General features: G+C 39.4%; 1 protein-coding gene across 1 annotated transcript in view; it reads right to left on the bottom strand.

Annotated features, from left to right (window-relative positions):
* Positions 1–26,723, bottom strand: part of RGS20 (regulator of G protein signaling 20) — a 121,792-nt gene that overhangs the window by 18,737 nt on the left and 76,332 nt on the right. The window contains 1 exon segment of the mRNA XM_045186095.3: positions 16,495–16,643. Coding sequence (XP_045042030.2) covers positions 16,495–16,643 — 149 coding nt within the window.

The following is a 26,723-nucleotide window of genomic DNA, read 5'->3' as shown; positions in this document are numbered from 1 at the left end:
CCATTTGACTCCCTCTTTGCTTTTGTTTCTGTGTATTAGCTGAATCTGCTATGACTCCTAGTCTTGGTAGGGTGGCCTATGTATTAGGTGTCTCAAGAGGTCTGGTGGTGCAGTCTCCTTGATCACCTGAGCAAGGTGCACCAGGAATGTCCCTTGTGTGGGTTATATGGGCCCTCCTGGTATAACTGATTATTGATTACTACTGGCCCATTTGTGCTTGGATTCAACCTTAGGCAGGCTGGCTGGCTGTGAGGCTCAACCCTAGCACCACATGTGTGCTGATGTGCAGGTGCTGACTGCACATTGCAGAATTCAACTCAGCAGGGTCTTTTGCCTGCCAAGATCTCCCTTTGGACATTCGCTAGTGAAGCTTATTGGATACTTCTCTGTTGTTGTCTGAAGCTGGTGATTGGATATGTTGATTCTGAGCCTCTAGAGAGGGACTCTGGTTCAGGTCAATTTCAGATGGTGACTTTGACTGGCCCTGGGCACCCTGTTTGGAGCTACAAAGTGATCCACAGGAAGGACCAAGTTGGTCAGCATGGCCAGCGTTTACTAGTACTGGGTCTTTGGACTGGTTAGCAAAAGCTCCAAAGCACCCAAGATCCACCTCTGCCTGCCTCTGTCTGCTGGCTGCCTGTTAGGCTCAAACACCGATAGAGCCTGGCTATACCCAAAGCTCTACCCTGGAAACTCTACAGGGTGGGGCAAGAGGGATTGCAGAAGGTGGAGCTATTGCTTTCCCTCTGGCTGATGCTGCACAGGGAGGAGTGCTACACCCAAGAAATATGGTGTCTGCAGTGTATAAGAGTGACTCAGTACAGGGATCCTGATGGCTGTCCCTTCAGCTCTCTCCCAAGAGCCACAAATCTCAGACTCTCCTCATGCAACTCTTGTACACTCTGTCTTCCCTCTGCCAGAGCCCCTAGTGAGTGGCTGCGAATGATATTTTGTGTGTTTGGACCTTTAGGAGGGTGCCTGTGTCTCTAGTGTACTCCTGTCTCTCCCTGACTGACAGAAACCCCAGTGTTTTTCATAGACAGATGTTATGTGGGTACCTCTTCCTGGCTCTAGTGCTCTAGGATGGGGAGCCTGATTGGGGTTGAGATTCCATGCTTTTAAGGGGGAACCCATAGGATTCCTCAGCAGGCACCCATAGATTAGGGGCCAGCCCTTTATGCATCTCTGCCCTTCCTACCACTCTTGATGTGGCTTCTTCTGTAAGTCCTTGGTTTTAAGGCTTCTCTTCAGCTAGTCTTCCATTGGTTATTCTGGGTAATTATTCTATAATTTAGTTGTATTTTCAGTTTAATCCCAGGAGGTGGTGAATATAGCTTCCACCTACTCTGCTGCCATCATGGATTTTCTAGTGTCTTCTTAATTTCAGATACAGTATTCTTCATTTTTGACTGGTTCTTTTTTATAGTTTCTATGTTCTTTTTCATGCTGTTGTAGTTCTCACTAAGGACCTTGTAGTTCTCATTAAGTTCCTTGAACATCCTTATTATCACTTTCTCTGAACTCTGTATCTGATAAGGATCTTGCCTCCATTTTATTTAGCTCTTTTTCTGGAGATTTCTCCTGTTCTTTTGTTTGGGGCATGTTTCTTTGTCTCCCCATTTTGGGTTTGTTTCTGTGTGTTGGGTAGATTTGCTATGACTCCCAGTTTTGGTAGGGTGGCCTTATATAGTAGTTGTCCTGTGGGGTCCAGTGATGCAGTCTCCCTGATCACCTGAGCTGGGTGCTCCAGGAATTTCCTTTCTGTGGGTTATGTGAGCCCTCCTGTTGTAATTGTGTCTGGATCACTATTGGCCCATTTGTGCATGGGATCAACCCTCAGAGTGGCTGACTGTTAGGCTCAACCTCCACAGTGGTGTGTGAGCTGTTGTGCAGGTGCTGACCACACAACACAGAATTTGCCTCAGCAATGTCTGGTGCCTACCTAGATCTCCCTTTGGTATGGTGCTTCTGAAGCTTATGGGATCCTAGTCAAATGTTGTCTGAAGCTGCTACTGGGTGTGTTGGTTTTGTGCATCTGGAGGAACTCTGGTGCATGCTGATGTCAGATGCTGACTGTGACTGGCCCTGTGCAACCTGTTTGAAGCTACACAGTGATCCACAGCTTTTGTAGCTGCCTTTGTGGGTCCTGGATGTGCATGGGAAGAATGAAGCTGTGCACTTAAGCCAGCTATTACCAGCACTTGGCTTGAAGCAGTTCAGCAAAAGAACTACCCAGAGCACCCTGGAATCTGCCTCTGCCTGTCTCCTACTGCTGGATGCCTGTTAGGCTCAGTCACTGAAAAAGCCTCTGGTGGTACTGAAGTTGCATGAGGTAGGTTCTCAATGAGTCACCAGGTAGGGGGTGTGGTGTTTACCAGAGTGGTATAGGTTCAGACTCAGTATCAGTGCGGGGTCTGAGGCCACTTACCAAATGTTCCAGGGTGTACCAACTCTATCTGCCACCCACTGTGTGCTCTCACACTTTTGTGGCAGGGTGTTAGGGAGTCATCTGGGTGAAGATAGCAGTTTATCTGCCCAAATAGACCAAGATTGGGCCATGTGAAGGGAGGACTCTGCACTTTTCAGGCATAAGAGGCAAAAATGACCCTGTCCTAGAGCCACATAACTCAGTCGGTCTCAGATTCTGCCAGGAGGATCCCAAGCTCAGCAATATGGGATCTCAGAGAGGGGAAAGGATGGGGCTAGTGGACCTCTTGTGGCGGGGGGGGGGGGGCGTGTTGGTCAGGCTTCAGGTAAGGGAAGCGATGTGGTCCCCATACTGAAGTGACACAACTCAGTCTGTCCCAGAATTTATACAGCCCTGGTCAACACACTAGTATTAGGGTGGGTGGGTGGGGCCACTGAGAGTCTGGAGTGTGGGTGTGCTGGAAGCCCTGAGTGTTTGGCTAGGAAATATCCCATAAGGGGGAAGCACCAATCACGTTCATGGAAAAGTGTGAGAAATAAGCCCCTCTCTGAAGCCACACAACTCAGTTACCCTCTGAGTCTTCCCAGACCTCTGTACCCCAGCCATGGCAGCTGACGCTTCAGCAGGGCCAGGGCAGCGTATAATCTCCACAGGGTGGGGAAAGAGGGATTGCAGAAGGTAGGGCTATTGCTTTCCCCCAGGTTGATGCTGCACAGAGAGGAGTGCTCCACCCAAGAAATATGGTGTCTGCAGTATACAAGAGTGACTCAGCACAGGGACCCTGATGGCTGTCCCTTCAGCTCTCTCCCAAGAGCCACAAACCCAAGACTCTCCTCATGTGACTCTAGTCTGGTCTGCCCTCCCTCCACTAGAATTTATGATGCATGGCTGCAAATGATGTTTTGTGTGTTGGCCCTTTAGGAGGGTGCCTGTGTCTCTAATGGACTCTTCTCTGTCCTTGACAGAATCTCCACTGCTTTTATAGCCAGATGTTATGTGGGCACCCCTTTGCAGCTCTGGTACTTTGGACTCAGGCACCCAGCTTGAGGTAAAGACCCCACACTTCTTAAAGGGAACCCCCTCAAATGAGATATCCTTCCAGAACCATAGCTGTGACCTGTGGAAGTGGGACCAGCCCTTTTTGCATCTCCACCCTTCTTGCAGTCTTGATGTGGCTTCTTCTGTAAATCCTGGGTTATAAGACATCTTCAGCTAGTCTTTAATTGGTTATTCAGAATGATGTTCTCTAATTTAGTTGTAATTTCAGTTTGGTCCTGGGAGGAGGTGAGTCTGGATATCTTTTTTTATTTCATTTAGGTAGGTACCTAAGAGTGGAAATGCTTTCATATGGTAACTCTCTTTTTAACATTTTGAGAAAATCCCACACTATTTTCCTGTTTTGATGGATCCAGTTTTTTCATGTTCTTGCCAACTCTTGTTATTGCCTTTATTTTTTTCTGTTAGCCATTTAAGTAGGATAAAACAGTATCTCATTGTGATTTTGATTGGCATTTTGCTAATGACTAATGACATTGAACCTTTTTTTAATGTATTTATTAGCTACTTGTAAATCTTCTTTGGGTACATGTCTAATTAGATCCTTTACCTATTTCTAAATTCATTTGTCTTTTAATTTTTTAATTTTAAGAGGTTTTTTTTACATGCTGAATACAATTATTTTTATGCTAATTTTATCTTTCTTCTTATTGAAGTTTTTCTTTGTGTTTGCATCAGTTTAGCCATAATTTTCTTGGGATTGCCAGGTATACTCTCATATCATCTGCAAATAGTGAGAGCTACTACTTCTTTTCCACTTCTTAGACTTGAAGTTATTTTCTCTTTTCTAATTTCATTGACTGATATGTATAGTACAATGCTACTTTTTAGCATTGTATCAGGGACATCCTTACATTGTTTTTGATTTTAGCAGGAATGCTTTTAATATCAAAATAAATTTTTATCATTGATTATTTGAGTTTGCTTTATCTTACTATCACTACTGTATTATCTTTTTTATTCTTTTTATTATATCTTTCCTTAACTCTCTTTATACCATTTTATAAAAGTCTTTCAGTCTATTTCAGCACATCTGCTTATGAATTTTTAGTGATTGTGCATGTGTAGCTCTGCCTTTCCTTAAATGCAAAGTCATTAGAAATGCAGCAACTCTTCTGACTTGTTGCTTCCATCATGCCAGGGTAAAAAGTTATACTAAATAATGGCTTCTTAAAACAGAAGCAAAAACAAATGAGAGGCAGCTGGGTGGTATTCTCTTGGCAGGAGTATTAATACTGCATGACTTCCTAGGCTTCTTTGGTAAGCAGAAAACATTACAACATAGTAGGTATGAAAAAGCAAAGAGAAAAATGAAGGATGAATTTGACACAATATTCCTAAAAGAACTAGAAGTTATATTGTGAACTAAATAAGCAATATTTATTTAAGCTTTGACATTTTCCATGTCTCATTTTTTAGAAAATAGAAATATTTAAGGAGACAATGTATTCTTTAAAAAGTGAAGAATGTATTTTGTGTCATATTTTAAAACCTGAGTTAAATTGTTATTGTTACAGTAAAACAAGAAAATGTTGATAGAAGCCAAAATAGTTGCTCACCATTCAGCAAAAGAAGACCCATGGTAAGAGATACTTTGGTAAGTTTTTGATATATAAAAGGGGGTGGGGGTCTTCAATCTTTTAGAAAGAAAAAAAGAAGTTCATGGTCAAAAGATCAAGAATCTACACGATGTTTATGAAATGAGATGTCAGAAGGCCACAAAGCAGAATTTTGAGAACAATAATGCAAGGACTTAGAAAACATACTGTCATTTACCTTTCTTAAAAATTGACTCTACTATGTATTGTCAACATGGATAAACCTCAACATGGATAAATATCTGGGTGTCTACTTTTCCATCCCATTTCCCCTCTGTCCAACTCAGAGATAAATACCATCCTTAATCTGTTGTTTATCATTACTATTCATAGTTATGCTAGTCTATCCACAAATGCATAAATATATAAATATAAACATAAATACAAAGATATTTTCAACTTTGCAAAAATGTTACTATATAACATATACTTCCTTACAATTTGCTTTTTTCCCCTCTAGCACATGAATTTAAATGCTGTATGGTATTGCATTGTATAACTATGCCACAATGTATTTATTCATTCTCCTGTTCATAAACTTTAAGAGAACATTTTCAATTTTTCTCAATCAGATTCATGCTGCAGTGACTCCTTCATACTCATCTCCTTTTGCATGTGCACAAGAGGTTTTATAGGGTAGGGTTATATTTATTTACTTTTCTTTTTTCCCCTTTCTTTCTTTCCCTTGCCTTATTGCTCTGGCTAGGACTTCCAGAGCTATGTTGAATAAAAATGGTGAGAGTAGGTATCCTTGTCTTGTTCCTGATTTTAGAGGACAAGCTTTCAGGTTTTTTGCCATTAAGTATGATACTGGCTGAGGGTTTGTTATATATGACTTTATTATGTTGGGGTACTTTCCTTCTTTTTCTATTTTATTGAGTGCTTTAATCATAAATGGATTTATGAAATGTTTTTCTGCATATATTGATAAGATCATATGGCTTTTATCATTTCTTTTGTTAATGTGGTGTATCGCATTGATTGATTTGCATATGTTGAACCACCCTTGTGCCCGTGGAATAAACCCCAGTTGAACATGATGTATTATTTTTTTAAATATTTAATTAATTAATTTATTTTTAGACAGAGAGGAAGGGAGGGAGAAAGAGAGAGAGAGAAATATCAATGTGTGGTTGCTTCTCATATACCCCTAACCAGGGACCTGGCCCGCAACCCAAGAATGTGCCCTGACTGGGAATTGAACCGGCGACCCTTTGGTTCACAGGTTGGCTGAACCACACCAGCCAGGTGATGTATTATTTTTTAATGTATTGTTGTAGAGTTCCATAAGTACAGTAGGGAAAAGATATTGTGGCTGTGGCATTCTAGTTATGGTGGAGAACCAGCTGTTGGGAAAAAAAATAATATTCCCTCTACCATTATAGGTTCTTGGATTTAGACCCACTGTAATAAAAGACATTAATAGGAAAAAAACAACAGAATTTTAATAGTATGTATACCTCTTCTATACATGGGAGAGACATGGGAAAACTGAGTCAGTCTCTGAAGTGGCCCAAGGTACCACATTAAATACCATCTCTAGGAAAGACAAAGGAAAGATTTTGGGGTTGGGGGGGTGACCAATTATGGAAGATGACCAGGAAAAGCACAGAAAACAAGGGTATGGTGGTTGTGTATATTTAAGTCAGTGTCTTGTCCTTTGATAAGAGTTTCTAGAAATTTGGTCATTCTGCTCTTCCTGGTACAAAGAAGGAGACAACCTTACAAATGGTGACTTCCTTTATGAATATAAATGTCCCTTACAAAAGGATAACTTCTCAGTTTTTAGAGCTTTTCCTATATATACTGTTTCTTAAAAATAATCAGCTCAAAATAATCCTCATGCCACACAGGCATATTTAGGGTTGGCAAATTCTGCTCCCTTTTATAGTGAACCTGAGCTTTGCACTATGTGAGCTCCCAGTCCAATGTGTGAGAGCAGGGAAGTCGGGTACATCAGAGAAGATGGAGACCAGTGTGGGAAAGTAGGAACTGACAACTGCTTGACGCTCACACACGTACCTAGCTAAGGGAGCAATCCCTGAGGAGTAAAACAACACTCATGGAAGTCTTCACAGTAGTTGAAATTGGGTTGAGTACTGAGGAACAGTAGGATTGGCAAAGGCCAGTAGGGAGAAGGTTGGATCCCTTCAGTTGCTGACCATAGTGGATGAGCAGCAGCAGTAAGCTCTTCTGTTTCATCAAACTGGCTGAGATCATATGCTCTGTAATCTGACACATATGACTTTAAATTTCAGCTCTGTCACTTACTGAATAGTTGCCTAGGAAAATTAAAATTTCAAACCTTGGTTTTTCTTTCTAAAAATGGGAATTATAATGTACCTACCACATCAGGTTACTGTAAAAGTTAACTTCAATAACAGATATAATACTGCACAGCACAGTGTGTGATTCACACAAAGTATAGGATCAACATGTGGTGTGGTATCTCCTATTATTCATGCTAATAATTAATGTAATGATTAATTACATTAATGTAATGTACTTAATGTTTTGTATTAAATAATTTTGAATTTTGTTATTGTTCAAGTACAGTTTTCTGTCTTTTCCAACCACCCCTCCCCACCACCTCAACCATCCCCACCTCCCTCCCCTGTTTCCAACTGCCCTTGTTTTTTGTCCATGTGTCCTTTATAGCTATTCCTGTAAACCCTTCACCCCATTCCCCCCATTATTCCCTTCCCTCCCCTCTCTGGTTACTGTCAGTTTGTTCTTAATTTCAATGTCTTTGGTTATATATTGCTTGCTTGCTTGTTTTGTTGATTAGGTTCCAGTTAAAGGTGAGATTATATGGTATTTCTCTTTCACCACATGGCTTATTTCATTTAGGATAATGTTCTCTAGTTCCATCCATGATTTAGAAAAGAGTAGGAGCTCCTTTCTGCTGCATAGCATTCCATTGTGTAAGTGTACCATTGTTTTTGATCCATTCATTTACTGATGGGCACTTTGGTTGCTTCCAGCACTTGGCTATTGTAAATTGTGCTGCTATGAACATTGGGGTGCATAAATTCTTTGGAATTGCTGTTTCAGGATTCTTAGGATATAATCCTAGCACTGGAACTGCCGGATCAAAAGGCAGTTAAATTTTTAGTTTTCTGAGGAAATTCCATACTGTTTTCCGTAGTGGCTACACCAGTCTGCAATCCCACCAACAGTGCACTGGGGTTCCCTTTTTTCCACAACCTCTAATACACTTGTTGTTTTTTGCTTTGGTTATGATGGCCATTCTCATCTGTGTGAGGTGGTACCTCATTGTGGTTTTAATTTGCATCTCTCTGATGGCTAGCGATACTGAGCATCTTTTCATATGTCTCTGGACCCTCTCCATGTCCTCCATGGAAAAGTGTCTGTTTAAGTCCTTTGCCCATTTTTGAATTGGGTTACTTGTCTTCTTAGACTGGAGTTGTGTGAGTTCTTTATATATTTTGGAGATCAAAGCATTGTCCAAGGTACCATTGGCATATATGTTTTCCCATATGGTTGGTTCTATTTTCATTTTTTCCCTTTTTAAAAAAATTATTTTATTGTTTCTTTAGCCATGCAAAAGCTTTTTATTTTGATGAGGTCCCACTTGTTTATTATTTCTTTATGTCCCTTGCTCTAGGGAACATATCAGTGAAAATATTGCTGCATGGAATATCTGAGATTTCCTGCCTATGTTCTTCTGAAAGACTTATATTTAAGTCTTTTATCCACCTTGAATGTATTTTTGTGTATGGTGTAAGTTGGTGGTCAAGTTTCTTTTTTTTTGCATGTAGTTGTCCACTCTCCCAACACAATTTGTTGAGGAGCCTTTTTTCGCTCCATTTATGCTGCTTTCCCCTTTATCATATATTAATTGACCGTGGAGACTTGGGTTTATTTCTAGGCTTTCTATTCTGTTCCATTGGTCCATCTGTGTTCTTATGGCTCTCCTGATAATACAGTTTGAAATCAGGTACTGTGATCCCTTCTACTTTGCTCTTCTTTCTCAAAATTGCTGCAGCTATTCGGGTTCATTTATGGTTCCATATAAATTTTTGAAGAGTTCCTTCTATATCTGTGAAATATGCCATTGGTACTTTAATAGGTATTGCATTGAATCTATAAATTGCTTTGGGTAGTATGGACATTTTGATGATGTTAATTCTTCCAACCCATGGACACAGTATATGTTTCCATTTGTTTGTGTCTTCCTTAATTTCTTTCTTCACTGTTGTATAGTTTTCTAAGTACATGTCTTTTACCTCCTTGGTTAGGTTTACTCCTAGGTACTTTACTTTTCTTGTTTCTATGTCAAACAGGATTTTTTTCCTGATTTCTGTTTCTGATGTTTCATTGTTGGTATACAAAAATGCCTTTGATTTCTGAATGTTGACTTTGTATCCCACTGTTTTGCCAAATTCATTTATTAGGTTGAGCAGTTTCTTGGGGGAGTCTATAAGATTTTCTGTGTTCACTATCATATCATTGGCAAACAGTAACAGTTTTGTTTCTTCTTTTCCAATTTGGATGCCTTTTATTTCCTTTGCTTGTCTGATTGCTGTGGCTAGGACTTCCAATACTATGTTGAATAGAAGTGGTGAAAGTGGACAACCTTGTCTTGTTCCTGATCTTAATGGGAAAGTTTTTAGTTTTTGTCCATTGAGTATGATGTTGGCTGTAGGTCTCTAATATATGGCCTTTATTATGTTGAGGAATGCTCCCTCTATTCCCACTTTGCTGAGTGTTTTTATCATAAATGGGTGGTGTACCTTATCAAATGCTTTTTCTGCATCTATTGATATGATCATGTGATTTTTGTCTTTGCTTTTGTTTATGTGATGTATTACATTTATTGATTTGTAAATATTGTACCATGCTTGCATCCCTGGGATGAATCCCACTTGGGCATGGTGTATGATCTTTTTAATATATTGCTGGAAGCAGTTTGCCAATATTTTATTGAGGATTTTAGCATCTACATTCATCAGTGATATTGGCCTGAAGTTTCCTTTCTTTGTTATATCTTTTTCTGGTTTTGGGATTAGGATGATTCTGGCTTCATAAAAAGTTAGGTAGTCTTCCATCTTCTTGGATTTTTTGGAATGGTCTGTGAAGGATAGGGGTTAGCTCTTTCTTAAATGCTTTGTAGAATTCCCTTGTGAAACTGTCTAGTCAGGGCTTTTTGTGTTGGGAGATTTTTTTATTACTGGTTCAATTTCGTCAGCTGTTATTGGTCTGTTCAAGCTTTGTGCTTCTTCCTCACTGAGTTTTGGAAGATTATATATTTCCAGAAATTTGTCCATTCCACCTTGGTTTTCAAATTTCTTGGCATGTAATTCTTCACAGTAATTTCTTACATTCCTTTGTATTTCTGTGATATCAGTTGTTATCTCTCCTCTTTCATTTCTGATTGTGTTTATTTGGGTCCTTTCTCTTTTTTTCTTGATGAGCCTGCTTAAGGGCTTGTTGTTTTGTTTATCTTTTCAAACAACTTGCTCCTGGGTTTATTGATCCTTAGAATTGTGCTTTTAGTCTCTATGTTGTTTAATTCTGCTCTGATCTTGGTTATTTCCTTCTTTATACTTGCTCTGGGCTGTCTTTGTTGTTGTTCCTCAAGTTCTTATAGGCATAGGTAAGGTTGTTTATTTGAAATGTCTCAATCTTTTTGAGGTATGCCTGTATCACTGTGAACTTGCCTCTCAGGACTGCCTTTGCTGCGTCTCATACGTTTTGGGTTGTTGTGAGTCCATTTTCATTTGTTTCCAGAAACTTTTTGATTTCTGCCTTAATCCCATTTTTGACCCATTCATTGTTTAATAGCATGCTATTCAATCTCCAAGAGTTTGAGTGTTTTTTAGTTTTTTCCTTGAGGTTGGTTTCTAGTTTCAGTCCCTTGTGGTAAGAGAAAGTGCTTGATATGATTTCAATTTTCTTGAATTTGTTGAGGCTTGTTTTGTGTCCTATCATGTGGTCTATCTTTGAAAATATTCCATGTGCATGTGAAAAGAATGTGTATTTTGCTTCTTTGGGATGAAAGTCTGTATATATGTCAGTTAAGTCCATTAGGTCTAGGGCATTGCTCAATGTCTCAATATCATTGTTGGTATTTTGTTTGGAGGGTCTCTCCATTTTTGATAGTGGGGTGTTAAAATCCCTTACTATAATTGTGTTGCTGTCAATATCTTTCTTGAAGTCCTCCAAGATTTTCTTTATGTGTTTGGGTGCTCCTATGTTGGGTCCATATATATTTACCATGTTTATGTTTTCTTGGTGGATTCTTCCCTTGAGCCTTATGAAGTGATCTTCTGGGTCTCTTTTTATGGCCCTTTTTTTAAGTCTATTTTGTCTGATATGAGTATTGCTATTCCGGCTTTTTTTTCTTCTTCATGTCTATTTGCTTGGAATATTTGTTTCTAGCCCTTCACTTTCAGTCTGTGTAGGTCTTTTGTTCTGAGGGGGGTCTCTTGTAGGAAGCATATGTGTGAGTTATGATTTCTTATCCATTCAGGTATTTTATGTCTTTTGATTGGGGCATTTATTCCATTTACATTTAAGATTATTATTGATAGGTACTTATTCATTGCTATTTTTTCATACCTGGCTTCCTCTCTCTCACTCTTTCTCTTCTTCTTCTTAAAGCAATCCCTTTAGCATCTCTTGCAGGGCTGGTTTGGAGGAGGTATATTCTTTTAGACTTCTTTTGTCTGGGAAACTCCTTATCTGGCCTTTCATTTTAATTGAGAGTGTTGCTGGATGTAGTAGTCTTGGTTGCAGGCCTTTGGTTTTCATTACTTGGAATATTTCTTGCCATTCCCTTCTGGTGTGGAGCATTTCCATTGAGAAGGCAGCTGCTAGCCTTATTGGGGCTCCCTTGTATGTTACTTGCTGTTTCTCCCTTGCTGCCTTTAAGATCCTCTCTTTGTCTTGGAATTTTTGCCCTTTTAATTATGATGTGTCCTGAAGTGGGCCTCTTTGGGTTCCTCTTGCTTGGGACTCTCTGTGTTTCCTGGATTTGTGTGACTTTTTCTCTCATCAAATTAGGCAAGTTTTTCATCATTACTTTTCAAACAGGTTTTCTATCCCTGGCTTCTCTTCTTCTCCTTCTGGTCCCCCTATTATACAGATATTGTTATGTTTCATGTTGTCTTGCAGTTTCCTTACCATCTCTTCATTCTTTCTAAGTCTCTTTTCCTTTTCTTGATCTTTCTGGGTGTCTTTTTCTACTTTGTCCTCCAGCTCGCAGATATGATCCTCTGCTTCATCCAGCCTGCTTATAATTCCTTCTAGTGTGTTTTTTATTTGTGAGATTTTATTTTTCATTTCTTCCTGGTTTTTGTTTGTAGTTTCTATTTCCTTTTTCATGCTGATGTAGTTCTCACTCAGTCCCTTGCAGTTATCTGTGAGTTCCTTGAGCATCTTTAAAACCATTAATTTGAATTCTATGTGTGATAGTTTAGTTATCTCCATTTCATTTAGCTCTTTTAATGGGGAGTCTTGCATTCCTTTCTACTGCATGTTCTCTTTTTTGTCTCCCCATTTTAGGTGACTCTTTTTGTTTGTTTCTTCACTTCATGATGTTTTGCTTTGCTAGTTGTCTTTGTAGAGTAGGAATTCTGTGGGGTTCAGTGGTGTGGTCTCTTTGATCTCCTTGTGTGGACACTCTAGGTTTGCGCTTTCCTCTGTGTGGGCTCTCTTGTTGTACTTGGGTTTCTACCTTTTGGTGGGTCCTTTTTTGTTGCTTTCTCTTCTCCAGCAGGTATACTAGGATGGGGGTTATATTTAGAAGGGAACATATTTAACTTTCATATTTCTTATCCTTGTTAGTAGAAGCACAAGGGAATTTTATTTTCTGTTTCATTTCATTTGCTCATTTTTTTTAGTCATTATTTTCTTATCTCCTGAAGTTCTTCATCTGCATTTTTTTTGTTAAATGCATTAAAACTATCTTCTGTTGGTATGTTTTATCTGTTCATTTTTATTTCTGATATCTTTTGTTAAACACATTTAAAAAACAGCTTTAGTAAGATATAATCCACACACCACACAACTCACAATTTAAATGGCACAATCCAGGGTTTTAGTATATTTATACAGTATGTAACTGTCACCATGAGTTTAGAACATGGCATCTCTCCCAAAAGAAACAGTACACCTTAGTACTCACTCCCATTGCCCCCATCCCTAGGTAGCCAGTAATCTACTCTCTGTATCTACAAGTTTACCTATTCTAGACATTTTATACATTAAATAATAAAATAGGCGGTCTTTTGTGTCTGGCTTCTTTCACTTAGTATAATGTTTTCAAGGTTCATTTGTGTTTTAGCAGTTTTAATACTTTGTGGCTTTTATGGCTAAATAACTTTCCATTGTATGGAAATACCACAGTTTGTTTATCCATTCATCAGTTGATGGACATTTGGGTTGTTTGCACTTTTTGACTAATATGAATCATACGGCTATGAATATCCAAGTCTTTGTGTGGAATATGTTTTATATTGCTCACTACATACATTTTATATTTCACTGTAGCCAAGTATTGTTCTTTTACTTTTATAGATGTTGCTGTAATTCTTCTGAAAAAAGGATCATAAAAATATTATCCTGTATTTTCTTCTTGGCTGTTCACAGCCTTTAAGTATCTGGAATTGATCTTGTTTTTTGTGTTTTTTTTTGGAGGGGGAGAGAAGGGAGGAGAGTTAGATTATATGATACAGTATGGAAATTTAAACCTATTTTTATGGATTTGGATACCAGGTAGGATGAACAACCTTTCCAGTTTGCCTGGGACTCACAGGGTTGCAGGGATAGGATTTTTCAATGCTAAAACCAAGACTGTGCCAGGCAACTGGGATGAAGGGGTAACCCTAATACCAACTGTCTTTATATTTATAGAATAGCTTATTATCTCTTTTGCTAAACCACTTTTATCACATGCTGACAAAATTTTCTACACTTCCTTTATTGTTTTCCATTGATGTGTAAACTATTGTTTTCCTGACTGATCATGAGTGCCATTAATTTTGAAAGAAAATGTTCTTGTAATTTTTTCCTAAGAAAGTCTTAAGTTATTGATTTGTCTATCATTCACATGATATTATTGGTTTACAGCTTTGAATTTACATTTTTTAACACAAAATTAAGTATTTTATGTATAGCTATATATGATTCCTCTTGTGTCTATCCTTGTTACTTGTTACCCATGACTAATCTGGGGGTTCACTTTTTCCCCCTGAAGTATACCCTGTCTTAGTTCTTTTAGAGAGAATCTAAAGGTAGTTGACTCTGTTGGCCTTTGCATGTCTGAAAATGTCTAATTTTATGCATACTCTTGACTTACAGTTTAAATGTTTTCAGTTACTTTTTTCTAGGACTTTGAAGACATTGCTCTATTTTTTTTATATATATATACATGACATGTGCTAAATAATTTTTGGCTATAATGATGATGTCTAGGTATAGATTTATATTTTATTTACCCTAGTTGGTGCAAGTAGGACAAGTCTGTTCCAGGATCTACCACCACCCGCTACCCTTATACCATCAGTCCCATACATTGTTCAAGCCAACACCTCAGCCTCTTGTGCTGCCCCCAAGAAAGCTGGGAAGGGAGAAAGGATAGGGTGAATGCTCTCTGGGAGTTTCACCTACACTGGAATATTTTTGTACATCTTTCAGATAATTATCTATAATAATCTCACTGAAATTGATAAGCAGATAAAAAAGTGGAAAGGGGGTCTAAACAAAGGTTTTTTTCACAACTGATGCGTATTTTCCCTTCCTAGGGTGGGTCCTGAACACCGATATATGTAGGGTGAGCAAACATGTGCCTCTCTTCCAGTTTCCTACTGGTCCTAGATTTCTACTTGGGGCTGAAGTCTTGCCTTGAATGTTAGACTCCTTAGCTCTTGTCAGCCCTGTCTCCCCCATATTCACACTTGCTGTCTGGACTCTGTCCCAAATGGACACACCACCAAGCACCATGATTCCATCAGTTCTTGGAGTAACCTTTGCTGCATCTCATCTACCTGATTGGAATTTCTTGGAAATTAACACTAGCTCAAGTCAAGCGGAGTAGACCAAATTTTCCTGGACATTTCATTTTCTTTTTTAAAAAGATTTTATTTATTTATTTCTAGAGCGAGGGGACAGGAAGGAGAAGGAGAAGGAGAGAAACATCAATGTGTGGCTGCCTCTCACGTGGCCCCTACTGGGCACCTGGCTAGCAAACCAGGCATATGCTCTGACTGGGAATCGAACCCGTGACCCTTTGGTTGACAGTCTGGTGCTCAATCCACTGAGACACACCAGCCAGGGCAGTGGACATTTTCAAATTCCATCCCACCACCCAAATCTGTCACTGTTCTTGACCAGTCCCCATATTAGTTTTCCTTTTTCTTCACTGGTTAGTGAGGTCTTGGTTCAATTTGTCATCAAGCCTACATAAATTTACAATAATTGAATTGCCTAAAGTTATGTACACATTTGGCTGGCACTAAGCACTTTTCATATCTAATATTTCAGAAATGCAATCTAATGTTCCTGTGATTTCTAGGAAAAAATCATAAACATTGCTCTAGACTTTTAACTGTGTGACTCAAAAGGGTCAAGGATGTTTTATATTCAAATTGCATATCTTTCTTTTTAAGCAGTGATTTGTGTTTCTTCTATCAGTAAGTTAGCCTATATTTTTAGATTTTCTCTTCCTGTTAAGCAAATGTTTTGACATTTTTCTTTATTAAAAATAAAAAATAATAAGACAGAAGCAGCAGAGAGTAAAATTCAGGTTCTTTGTACTTCATAGCACTAACCTTTAAGATACATCTTAAATTCTAACTCGTCCACAAAGCCTTTATTACCAACTAGAGTTCCTTGAATTCACTACTTTCTAATCATCTAGGCATCATTTCTGGCCAAATATTAGTATTTAATCATAAACTGCCCAAATATTAATATCCAATCATAAATGTATGTAGTTTTCTTAAACATATGTTAGCCTGATTTCAGGAATTTGAATATAGGTCCCTTAAGAGCTAGAATGTAGCCTCTTTGTTTTTGTTGTTGTTATCCTTTACAGAACCTGAATCAGTGTCAAGCATATGGTAATTGTTTAAAGAACACTGTTGAATTGCCCTGGTTTGTGTAGCTCAGTGGACTGAGTGCTGGCTTGCGAACCAAAGGGTTGCTGGTTTGATTCCCAGTCTAGGGCACATGCCTGGGTTGCGGGCCAGGTCCACCATAGGGGGGGCAGCATGAGAGGCAAACACAAATTGATGTTTCTCTGCCTCTCTTTTCCCTCCTTTCCCCTCTCTAATAAATACATAAAATCTTTAAAAAAAACACTATTGAATTCATCATAAGCTGTTACATATCAGAGGTATCATTTCTCAACCAGGAGCACATTAATTACAAAGCCCCAAACCTCACCAAGAGCAGCTACAACAGCAGCACCAGCAGAAGCAACAAGCATTGGATCCTCGGTTCCCCATTCCATGTTGGCCTGGGAGGGAATCTGATGTTTCCAGGGCTGCAGACATCTGCCGCTTCCGCATCTCCATTCGTTCTGACCCCATCAGCTGCAACGATGAAAGGAAAAGGGTGTGGGGTAGGAGGGCAGAGTGACCACCCCATAAGCTTGGCAATCCAGTTGTTTGGATCATTGAGAAGATGTAATGTGACTATATTCAGGTCATTCCCACTAATTCTGGTAAAATTGGTGCTTAGAATTAACTTATCAGACATTTATTTAATGCCCAGCATCTGTTGAGCACTATGATGAATTTTAGGAATACAATGACAAATGGAGGGTCCCCACTCCAAGGCACTCGCAGTTGAGTAAAGGAGACAAATACTGATATCACATACATTGAAGACATACAGTAAAAGCTACAATAGGGCCCTTTCCCAGCTCCAGGATTCCCTTTGGGTTGAACTGATGGGGAGCAGCTGAGTTATGGCTGCCCACAAGACCAGAGCATGGATATGGAAGGAAGCCACACCAAAAATGTCAGGCACCAGAACACAGCAGTATGAGATAACATCAGAAGAGGAAGGATGGCAGGGGGTGTCAACACTTAGTTATAAATAAGTCAGAGGGATGTAAAATACAGCATATGGAATATAGTCAATAATGTAGTAACTGTGTGGTGGTGACAGGTGGTTACTAGACTTAACATGGTGATCACTTTGTATGCTATGTTAATGTCAAATTACTATGTTGTATACCTGAAACTAATATAATGTTGTATGTCAACTATAATTTAAAAAAAAAAGAATGAAGAGAACAGAATTCCTGGGATGCTGTCCAGATCTGATGCCTCACTGACATACTCAAATCTTAACTAGCTGAGAAACCTTGAAGAACTTACCCAACTCAGTGCAAAGCACTTAGGATCTGCCTACTCAGGCCTGTCCTGCCATCTGCCAGGACAGACATGCTGGCCTACCTTAGTGGAGCTCAAGCCATTGGAAACAAGATCTAAGCCATTCATTCCCTCTCTTTGTTCTGAGAACTATAAGGATGATTGAAAGAGAGAAGCATAAAAGTAGTATAAGGAACAAGAAATTGCTGAGTCCATTTTTACTTTTGATACTATCATTGAATTTTCTAGGGAGTAAAAGCAAAAATATATTAAAGCTACATCAAATAACCTCAAATAGGACTGTGGAATTGAAATCTGGGTTTGTTTTTCTTGTCCAACATTAGATTTATCTCTTCCTATTGCTACCTATCTTATATGCTACTGGACTTTAACTATTATCATTTTATTATATATTTTCATGTTGGGTAGATAGAGTTTACTTTATGAATTTAAAAAATGTTTTTGGCTGTCCTTGTCATTTTTTCTTCCAGCTGAATATTGGAATCAGCTTGTCAAGGTCCAAAAATACCATGTTGGGATTTTGATTAGGACGCATTGAATTTGTAGCTTTAGTTATGAGAAATGTCATCTGTTTTAGTACCTGCCTGATTGGAATCAAGGGTGACTCCTCTGAATTAACCATTTAAATTATACTGAGATGTAAGTTCCAGGAGAGCAAGAGGAACCCGTCAAAGTGTTTTACTGTTTCTTCATCCACAGCCAAAACAATGTTCACAACATCTGTTCAAAGAGCGCAGCCTCCAAGCAGTCTAGGACTCAAGCTGGTGCAGCTCACTTGACCAAAGGTGGAGGCAGAGACCTTTGCTCAACTCACAGCCATGTTTTATAGGCAGCGCTGGAAGACAGACCCCCCCCCCCTTTTTGCCCCAGGGAAGAAGCTTTGGGATCCTCTGGGTATCACATTCTCACAATACCTTCAGCATTACAGTGGGGACATAGACTGACATGGTTTCACTTTCTTCAGGACACCAAGGGGAAGGCACAATCTCCAAAGATACTTTGAGCAAAAGATCTCCAGGTAATTAGTATTTTCTAGGAGAAATTGATGCAACTTGCCTCATTAAAAAAAAAAAATCCCAATTGCTTCTCAAAAGAAAAAAGGATTATGACATGATAATGCCATGAGGTTTCAAGGGACTACTATTTCAACATCTTTGCACCATTGGTTCTTCCCAAGTAGTATATGGAATATCTTTTCATTTAAATCCTGCCTTATGTGTAGTTTAAGAGTTTTACTCTAACAGATCATGCATAATTTTGATAGATTTATACCTAAATATTTTATGGATTAGTTTTTGCTTCTGTTGTAAATATCCACCCCCATGGATGTTTCTAGTTATTTCAGAGTATAGGAAGGCCAAGAATACTATATCTGGCTTCTCTATTGAATTCTCTTTGTAGTTCTAGTAATCTTTCTATTGATTCTCTTGGGTTTTCTAGTTAGATAATCATATTGTCTATAAATAATGACACTTGTCTGTTTATTTTTTGTACCTTTCCAAGCTTTCTAAGGTATAAAAATCCTTCCTCTATATTGGATGTGTGTATGTATGAGAGAGAGAGAGAGAGAGAGAGAGAGAGAGAGAGAGAGAGAGAGAGAGAGAGAGAAAGAGAGAGAGAGAATTAGCAATACCATTAGGCACTTTTATGTTCTTCATGACTTTAATGCTAAAATTGTGAACTTCACCCATATGTGATATGTGTTGGAGGTTTTTTGAAGATAACTTTACCGAGTTAAGCAAGCTTTCTTCTTTTATTTAATAATATAAAATAAAATTTGCCAGCCTGTCTTATTAGTTAACATATTTTATTTGCTTGTACATACCTTTTTCTTTGTAATATCTAGAAGAATCATAATGACAGTCATAAGGTCACTCATGACTAGATATTGCCTCAAAAAATCAAAGGCAAATTCCATCAAAGTCTGTTCTTACACATTTTTGGAAACAGCTTTATCGAGGTCCAACAGATGAACTAACCTTCATGTGTTTAAAGGGCATAATTTCATAAATTTTAACATGCATATACCTGTGAAACCACCACCACAGTTAAAACCATATTATCAACCTCAAAAGGATACACATGACCCTTGAGAATCCCTTTCTTTTGCTCCTCCTTCCTGGCTCCTGCCTGCCCCGGGCAATCACCAACCTGCTTTCTCCCACTATATATTAATTTCCAATTTTTAGAATCTTGTACAAAATGGAATCATAAAATATGCCATATTTTGCCATGTATAATGTGCACTTTTTGCCCAAATTTTTGAGGGAAAAATAAGGATGTGCATTATATATAGGTGTAATGATCACATGCCATGGGTATAATAATGAATATAATAATCCCGTGTATAATGCGCACAAAAATGTGGATGCTCATTATACATGGAAAAATATAGTATAGTCAATTTTTGGTCTGTTTTCCTTCACTCAGCATAATTATTTTACAATGGTTGCATGTATTAACATGCATTCCTTTTTATTACTGAGCTGTATTTCACTGTATAGATGTATCACAATTTGCTTCTTCATGCACCTATTATTGGACTTACACCTTTTTGATGGCTGCTGAAAAGATTATATATAAGACACCATGAACATGGAAGTTTTATCAGACAAAGAAGTGTATGTAGCTGAGACTATATTAAAAGTTATTGCACTATACAGTTGTAACATGTTTCTATAGTCTGTTTTTGTACACTGAATAATGCTTGATGATTATGTTCTTTGGTATTTCTGTTGGATTAATCATAGGTTCTAAACATTTAAAAATTTATAATTCCTCATTTCTCAGTGTTCTGTCTCAGTTCATCTTTGGAGAGTTTCAACTTGGTCTCATAATCTATTTAATTTTGGTGTATCATTAGAATTTCCTGTGTGGTTTCTCAGAATTCTTGGACATAATTCAACAATTTTGACATCTTAAATCATTTAAAGCTTTGACAAAACAGCTGTACAGAAAGATATGCTATTTCTATAAAATTTACTAATAAACCATTACCTCTTATTTTCAAAAATTCTAAATTCACAGCATGGTTTTCCTTTAGTTAGTAGATGTCGGAGTGTTTAGTGGCAGGAATGGTCATGAGTATTCATACCCTACTAATAAGCTGTGGTGTAGTAGGAGACCCTGAGAGGAAGCTCAGAGTATTAATAAACATGAATACTGAAGTGATGTCAACATCATGGTGGTGTGAGAAGACTGCTTTTTTCCTCCCCTAAACTTACAATAATTCAAACAACTGTAACTCAACAAAGGATATCCTGCTGAACACACAAACAACCTGAAAGAGCCAGGCATCAGGGCATCTGAAGGTGGGCCTGTTGGAACAAGTTGGAGAGGTAAGATGCAGGGAAAGGACAGGAACAATGGCCACAGACACAGCTTGCTGTCCACTGCAGCTCCGGTGAATGCGGTGCAGTGGCTCCAGCCCTCACACTATAGCCTGGAGCAGAAACAATGTCTTTCCATGAAAAAGCATTATCCTCCTTTCCCTCCGCATCACAACTTAGCCCTGTAGAGGCGTCTGGATACCTTAACAGCATAGGGGTGCCCACAGCCATTGCTGGCAGGGGATGTCAGAGCTGCAAAATCATGAATTTGCCTCCCTTGCCCTATACCCTGGCAAAGCTGGGTAGAAGTAGTGAAGATACCTCCAACAACACAGCAGAGCCAGCAGCCATTAGTAACAAGGAGGTAGTTCTGGGAGCTTGTGAAACCTGTTTACCACCACCCACCACATTGCCCCAATGCAGTGGTGATACCACCTAACAGAAGCAAGCCAGTTGCAGAGGGGACAACCATCGCTTCAGTGGGTGGCATTTTTTCCAATCAAAGCAATGCCACTCCACTGAAGGCACAGGTAGGAGGAAGAAAAAAACCCTGTGCGATAGCACCATTTACTGGAAAACAAAAGAAATTACCCTATCAACCTGCTGAATTGTTGAGAGCAAACAGCATCTAAATGAGAAAACTGCTCACTACCTCAAATGTGCGCATTGGGAAACAATCCATTGAACACCATGAACAACCCACAAGGTAACATGGGAACACAGAAAAAAAATGAAGTCTCCAGAACCCAAAGCAAAGTCAAGGAAGGCTTCAATTTAAATGACGAGGATTTTAAAATTCATACTAACTTCTTATTGGGTCTAAGAGAAGGTTATTCTTTTATTATATTTATGAAATTGATTTGGTGATATAAAAAGGAATTTTTGTATTTATCTACTTTTTTTTATTGTTGACACTATTACAGATGCCCCCATTTTCTCTCTAGCCCACCTCTACTCTTCCCCATCCCCCTCACCACACTGTTGTCAGTGTCTATGGGTTATGCACATACATTCTTTTTCCCTTTTAAATATATTTTATTGATTATGCTATTACAGTTGTCCCAATTTTTTCCTCTCTGCCCCCCTCCACCTGGTACCTCCATTTCCTCCAATAAGCCCCCTTACCTGTTAACTCATGTCCATGGGCCATGCATGTAAGTTCTTTGGCTTCTCCACTACCTATACTGTTCTTAACATCCCCCTATCTATTTTGTCTCTACCAATTTGTGCTTCTTAATCCCTGCACCTTTACCCCCATTTTACCCCTTACCCCTCCCAACTGATAAGCCTCCAAAATATCTATGATTCTGTTTCTGTTCTGCTTGTTTGCTTAGTTTGTTATTTGGATTCAATTATTGATAGTTATGAATTTATTGCCATTTTAATATTCATCATTTTGATCTTCTTTTTCTTATGTAATTCACCTCAGCATTTTATATAATAAGTGCTTGGTGATGATGAGCTCCTTTAGTTTTTATCTTGGAAGCACTTTATCTGCCCTTCAATTCTAAATGATAGCTTTGCTGGATAGAGTAATCTTGGATGTAGGTCCTTGCCTTTCATGACTTTGAATACTTCTTTCCAACTCCTTCTTCCCTGCAAGGTTTCTTTTGAGAAATCAGCTGTCAGCTTTATGGGAACTCCCCTGCAGGTAACTAACTGTTATTCTCTTGCTGTTTTTAAGATTCTCTCTTTATCTTTACCCTTTGGTATTTTAATTCTGATATATCTTGGTGTGGTCTTCTTTGGGTCCAACTTGTTTGGGACTCATTGCTTCCTGGACTTGTATGTCTATTTCCTTTACCAAACTGAGGAACTTTTCTTTCATTATTTTTTCAAATAAGTTTTCAATTTCTTGCTTTTCCTCTTCTCCTTCTGGCATCCCTATGATTTGGATGTTGGCACATTAAAAAATGTCCCAGTGGTTCTTAAGCCTATCCTTGTTTTTCTGAATTCTTTTTCCTTCCTGCTGTTCTGACTGAATGCTTTTTTCTTCCTTGTGTCCCAAATCATTGATTTGATTTTCAGCTTAACCCCCTCCACTGTTGGTTCCCTGTAGATTTTTCTTTATTTCACTTAAGGCAGGCTTCATTGCTGCCTGGATCTTTTTTTATGCTGTTAAGGTACTCAATGAGTTCCTGGAGCATCCTGATAACCAGTGTTTTGAACTGTTGCTTATCTCCATTTCAGTTAGTTCTTTTTCTGGGGTTTTGTTCTATTCTTTCTTTTGGACCATATTTCTTTGCCTCCTCATTTTGGCAGCCTCCCTGTGCTTGTTTATATGTATTAGGTAGAGCTGCTTTAACTCCCTTAGTAATGTGTCCTATTGTAGAAAAGCACACCTGTTAAGTTGTATTGGGTGAAGCCTTAGTTAATCACCAGGGAAGGGCAACCTGTGTCATTGCTCTGTTTCTCTGTGTGGAGGATTGCTCATGGAGGGGACAATACCACTGCCTGGCCTCTGGAGTTTTGCCTGGGAGGAATCTGTTTCCTGGCACTTGCACTTCACTCTCTCCCCATATGCCACTGGTGTTGCCCTGGTGCTGAATCCCAGAGGGTTTGGGTCTGTATAGGTCCTAAGTCTGTTATGGGCCCTTTACAAGAAGTCTCTTGAGAATCCCACAGTTTCTTCTGCCACCCCAACCCCCATTGGTTTTTACAGCCAGAAGTTATGGGGACTTATTTTCCTGGTGCTGGACCCTGGGCTGGTTGGTCTGGACTGGGGTTGGGATCCCTCACTTCCAAGATATCCCTCCTGTTTTTTATCCACCATGCATGGATCCCGCCTGTTCCTGTCTCCATGTCTCTCCACAATGCTCTGCATCTCCATGCCTCTCTTCACCTCTCTGCTTTCTCCATGGTTCTCTGTGCCTCTCCGTGTCTATGCCCCTCCTGCCCATCTGGATGAATGTGGCTTCTTTAAATCCTTAGTTGTTGGACATCCACACAGCTCAATATTCTGACAATTCTGGGTGATATTTGTTTTGTAGTCTCAGTTGTATTTTTTGCTATAGTTGTGCACGGAGGTGAGGCATGTTTACCTATGCCTCCTTCTTGACTGTAAGTCACATATACATTCTTTAGCTAATTCTTTCACATTCTTTCATCTAGTCCCTCCGTCCTCCCACCCCTCTCACAGCCATCAGTCTGTTCCATGTGTCCATGCCTCTGTTTCTATTTTGTTCATTAGATTCCACATACAGATAAGATCATATGGTATTTGTCTTTCTCCGACTGACTTATTTCATTTAGCTTAATAATCTCTAGATCCACCCATGCTGTTGCAAAAGGTAAAATTTCCTTGTTTTGTTTTAAATGTTGAGTAGTATTCCACTGTGTAGCTTTTTTATTCCCTAATCTACTGATGGGCACTTGGGCTGTTTCCAGAGCTTGGTTACTGTAAATAATGTTGCTATGAACATAGGAATGCATTTTTCTTTCAAATTGGTATTTCAGGATTCTTAAGATGTATTCCCAGAAGTGCAATTGCTTGGTCAAAAGGCAGTTCCATTTTTAATTGTTTTAGGAAACTCCATACTGTCTTCCACAGTGGCTGTACCAGTCTGCATTCCCACCAATGGTGCGCTATGGTTCCCTTTTCTCCACATCCTCATGAGCACTTGTTTGGTGATTTATTGATGGTTGCCATTCTGGCAGGTGTGAGGTGATCTTTCATTGTGGTCTTAATTTGCACCTCTCTGATGATTAATGACACTGAGAATTTTTGCATATGTCTATTGGCCATTGTGGAGGAGTGTATAAGAGAAATTATTTTTTCCCTGAATATTTGTAGAATTTGCCTGTAAAATTACTGGAACCATTTAGGATTAGCTTGTTGACTGTGTTTCCATTTTCTTCTTGGGTTTCTGTTCTTTTCATAGTTTCTTCTTTTCTTTGAGTCAATGTGGACTGTTTCATTTCCTGATAAAAGTCCATTTCATCTAATTTTCAAATTTATTGTAATTTATTATTATTAGTCATCTTACAGTTCTGAGAAGTAAATGATTTAAATTCCTGCATGCTTGTTTAAAAGACAAACATGTTGTTTCTTATGGAATAGTTGCATACTTAGTGTCACTAAGTATTTTTTTAGAATTAGTTTTTTATGTAATAGCTAATGAATATATTAAATGAATGGTACCAATTTAAGAGATTTTAAAAATATGCGTGTGGCAAATATCTTAACTCAGCTAGTCCTTTCAGGCATTGATAAGTGATCTGATTAGCCAAACTAACTTCATGTCTCTTGCTTTGCTTTCATCATATCTGTGGGAGAACCCTGGACACATTTCATTTCCATTTGTTCTTTCTAAATAGCATGGAATCGGAGAACGAAGATGGCGGCGTAGGTAGACACACTGCGCCTCCTCGCACAACCAGAACTGACAGAGAATTGAACAGCAAGGGGGACCAACACCAAGAAAATAGAAAATAACCATTCATCCAGACTGGTAGGAGGGGCGGAGACGGGCACCGGGGTGGAGAGGACTCGCGTGGCTGTGGCGGGACTGAGACTGGCGGAGTGTGGGACAAATGGCGCAGGCAGTCCGAGCACTAGCAGACCCTGCGGCCCCACATTTGCACAGATAAACCGAGAGGGCGGGACTCAGAGTGGTGGAGAGTGGGGCAGGCAGAGCAGCGGGTGGCACCCCGCGGCACCACATTCGCCCACAGATAAACCGGACGAACGGTGGGTAGCGAAGCAGACCGTGCAACCCAGGGCTCCAGCTCCGGGAAATAAAGCCTCAAACCTCTGATTGAAAGCGCCCCTGGGGGTTGGGGCGGCAGCAGGAGAGACTCCCAGCCTCACAGAAGAGGTTGTTGGAGAGACCCACAGGGGCCTAAAGTGTGCACAGGCCCACTTACTCGGGAACCAGCACCAGAGTGGCCCAGTTTGATTGTGGGTAGCGGAGTGAAGGATTGAAATCCGGAGGAGAGTGAGGCAGGCGCCATTGCTCCCACTCGGCCCCTCCCCCTCGTACAGCGTCACAGCTCAGTGACCAGCGTTACCCCGCCCTGGTGAACACCTAGGGCTCCGCCCCTTAAAGTAACAGACGCGCCAAGACAAAAAAAAAAAAAAAAAGGCCCAAATGACACAACACTTCAAAGCTCCAGAAAAAATACAACTAAGCGAGGAAGAGATAGCCAACCTATCGGATGCACAGTTCAAAGCACTGGTTATCAATATGCTCACAGACTTGGTTGAATCTATTCGAAAAACAGATGAAAAAATGAAGCCTATGCTAAGAGAAACAAAGGAAAATGTACAGGGAACCAATAGTGATGAGAAGGAAACTGGGACTCAAATCAATGGTGTGGACCAGAAGGAAGAAACAAACATCCAACCAGAAAAGAATGAAGAAACAAGAACTTGGAAAAATGAGGAGAGGCTTAGGAACCTCCAGGACACCTTGAAACGTTCCCACATCCGAATTATAGGGGTGCCAGAAGGAGAAGAGGAAGAACAAAAAATTGAAAACTTATTTGAACAAATAATGAAGGAGAACTTCCCTAATCTGGCAAAGGAAATAGACTTCCGGGAAGTCCAGGAAGCTCAGAGAGTCCCAAAGAAGCTGGACCCAAGGAGGAACACACCAAGGCACATCATAATTACATTACCCAAGATTAAACGCAAGGACCTACATCCAAGATTACTGTATCCAGCAAAGCTATCACTTAGAATGGAAGGGAAGATAAAGTGCTTCTCAGATAAGGTCAAGTTAAAGAAGCTCATCATCACCAAGCCCTTATTATATGAAATGTTAAAGGGACTTACCTAAGAAAAAGAAGATCAAAAATTCGAACAGTAAAAATGACAGCAAACTCACAGTTATTAACGGCCACACATAAAACAAAAACGAGAGCAAACTAGGCAAACAACTAGAACATGAGGGTTGTCATTAAGGGAGTGGGAGCGGGAGAGAGGGGGAAAGGTACAGAGAAT

The sequence above is a fragment of the Desmodus rotundus genome, chromosome 8, assembly GCF_022682495.2.
Source record: "Desmodus rotundus isolate HL8 chromosome 8, HLdesRot8A.1, whole genome shotgun sequence".
Classification (NCBI taxonomy): Eukaryota; Metazoa; Chordata; class Mammalia; order Chiroptera; family Phyllostomidae; genus Desmodus; species Desmodus rotundus.
The sequence above is the reverse complement of the archived record's forward strand: the minus strand, read 5'-3'. Positions and strand labels throughout refer to the sequence as shown.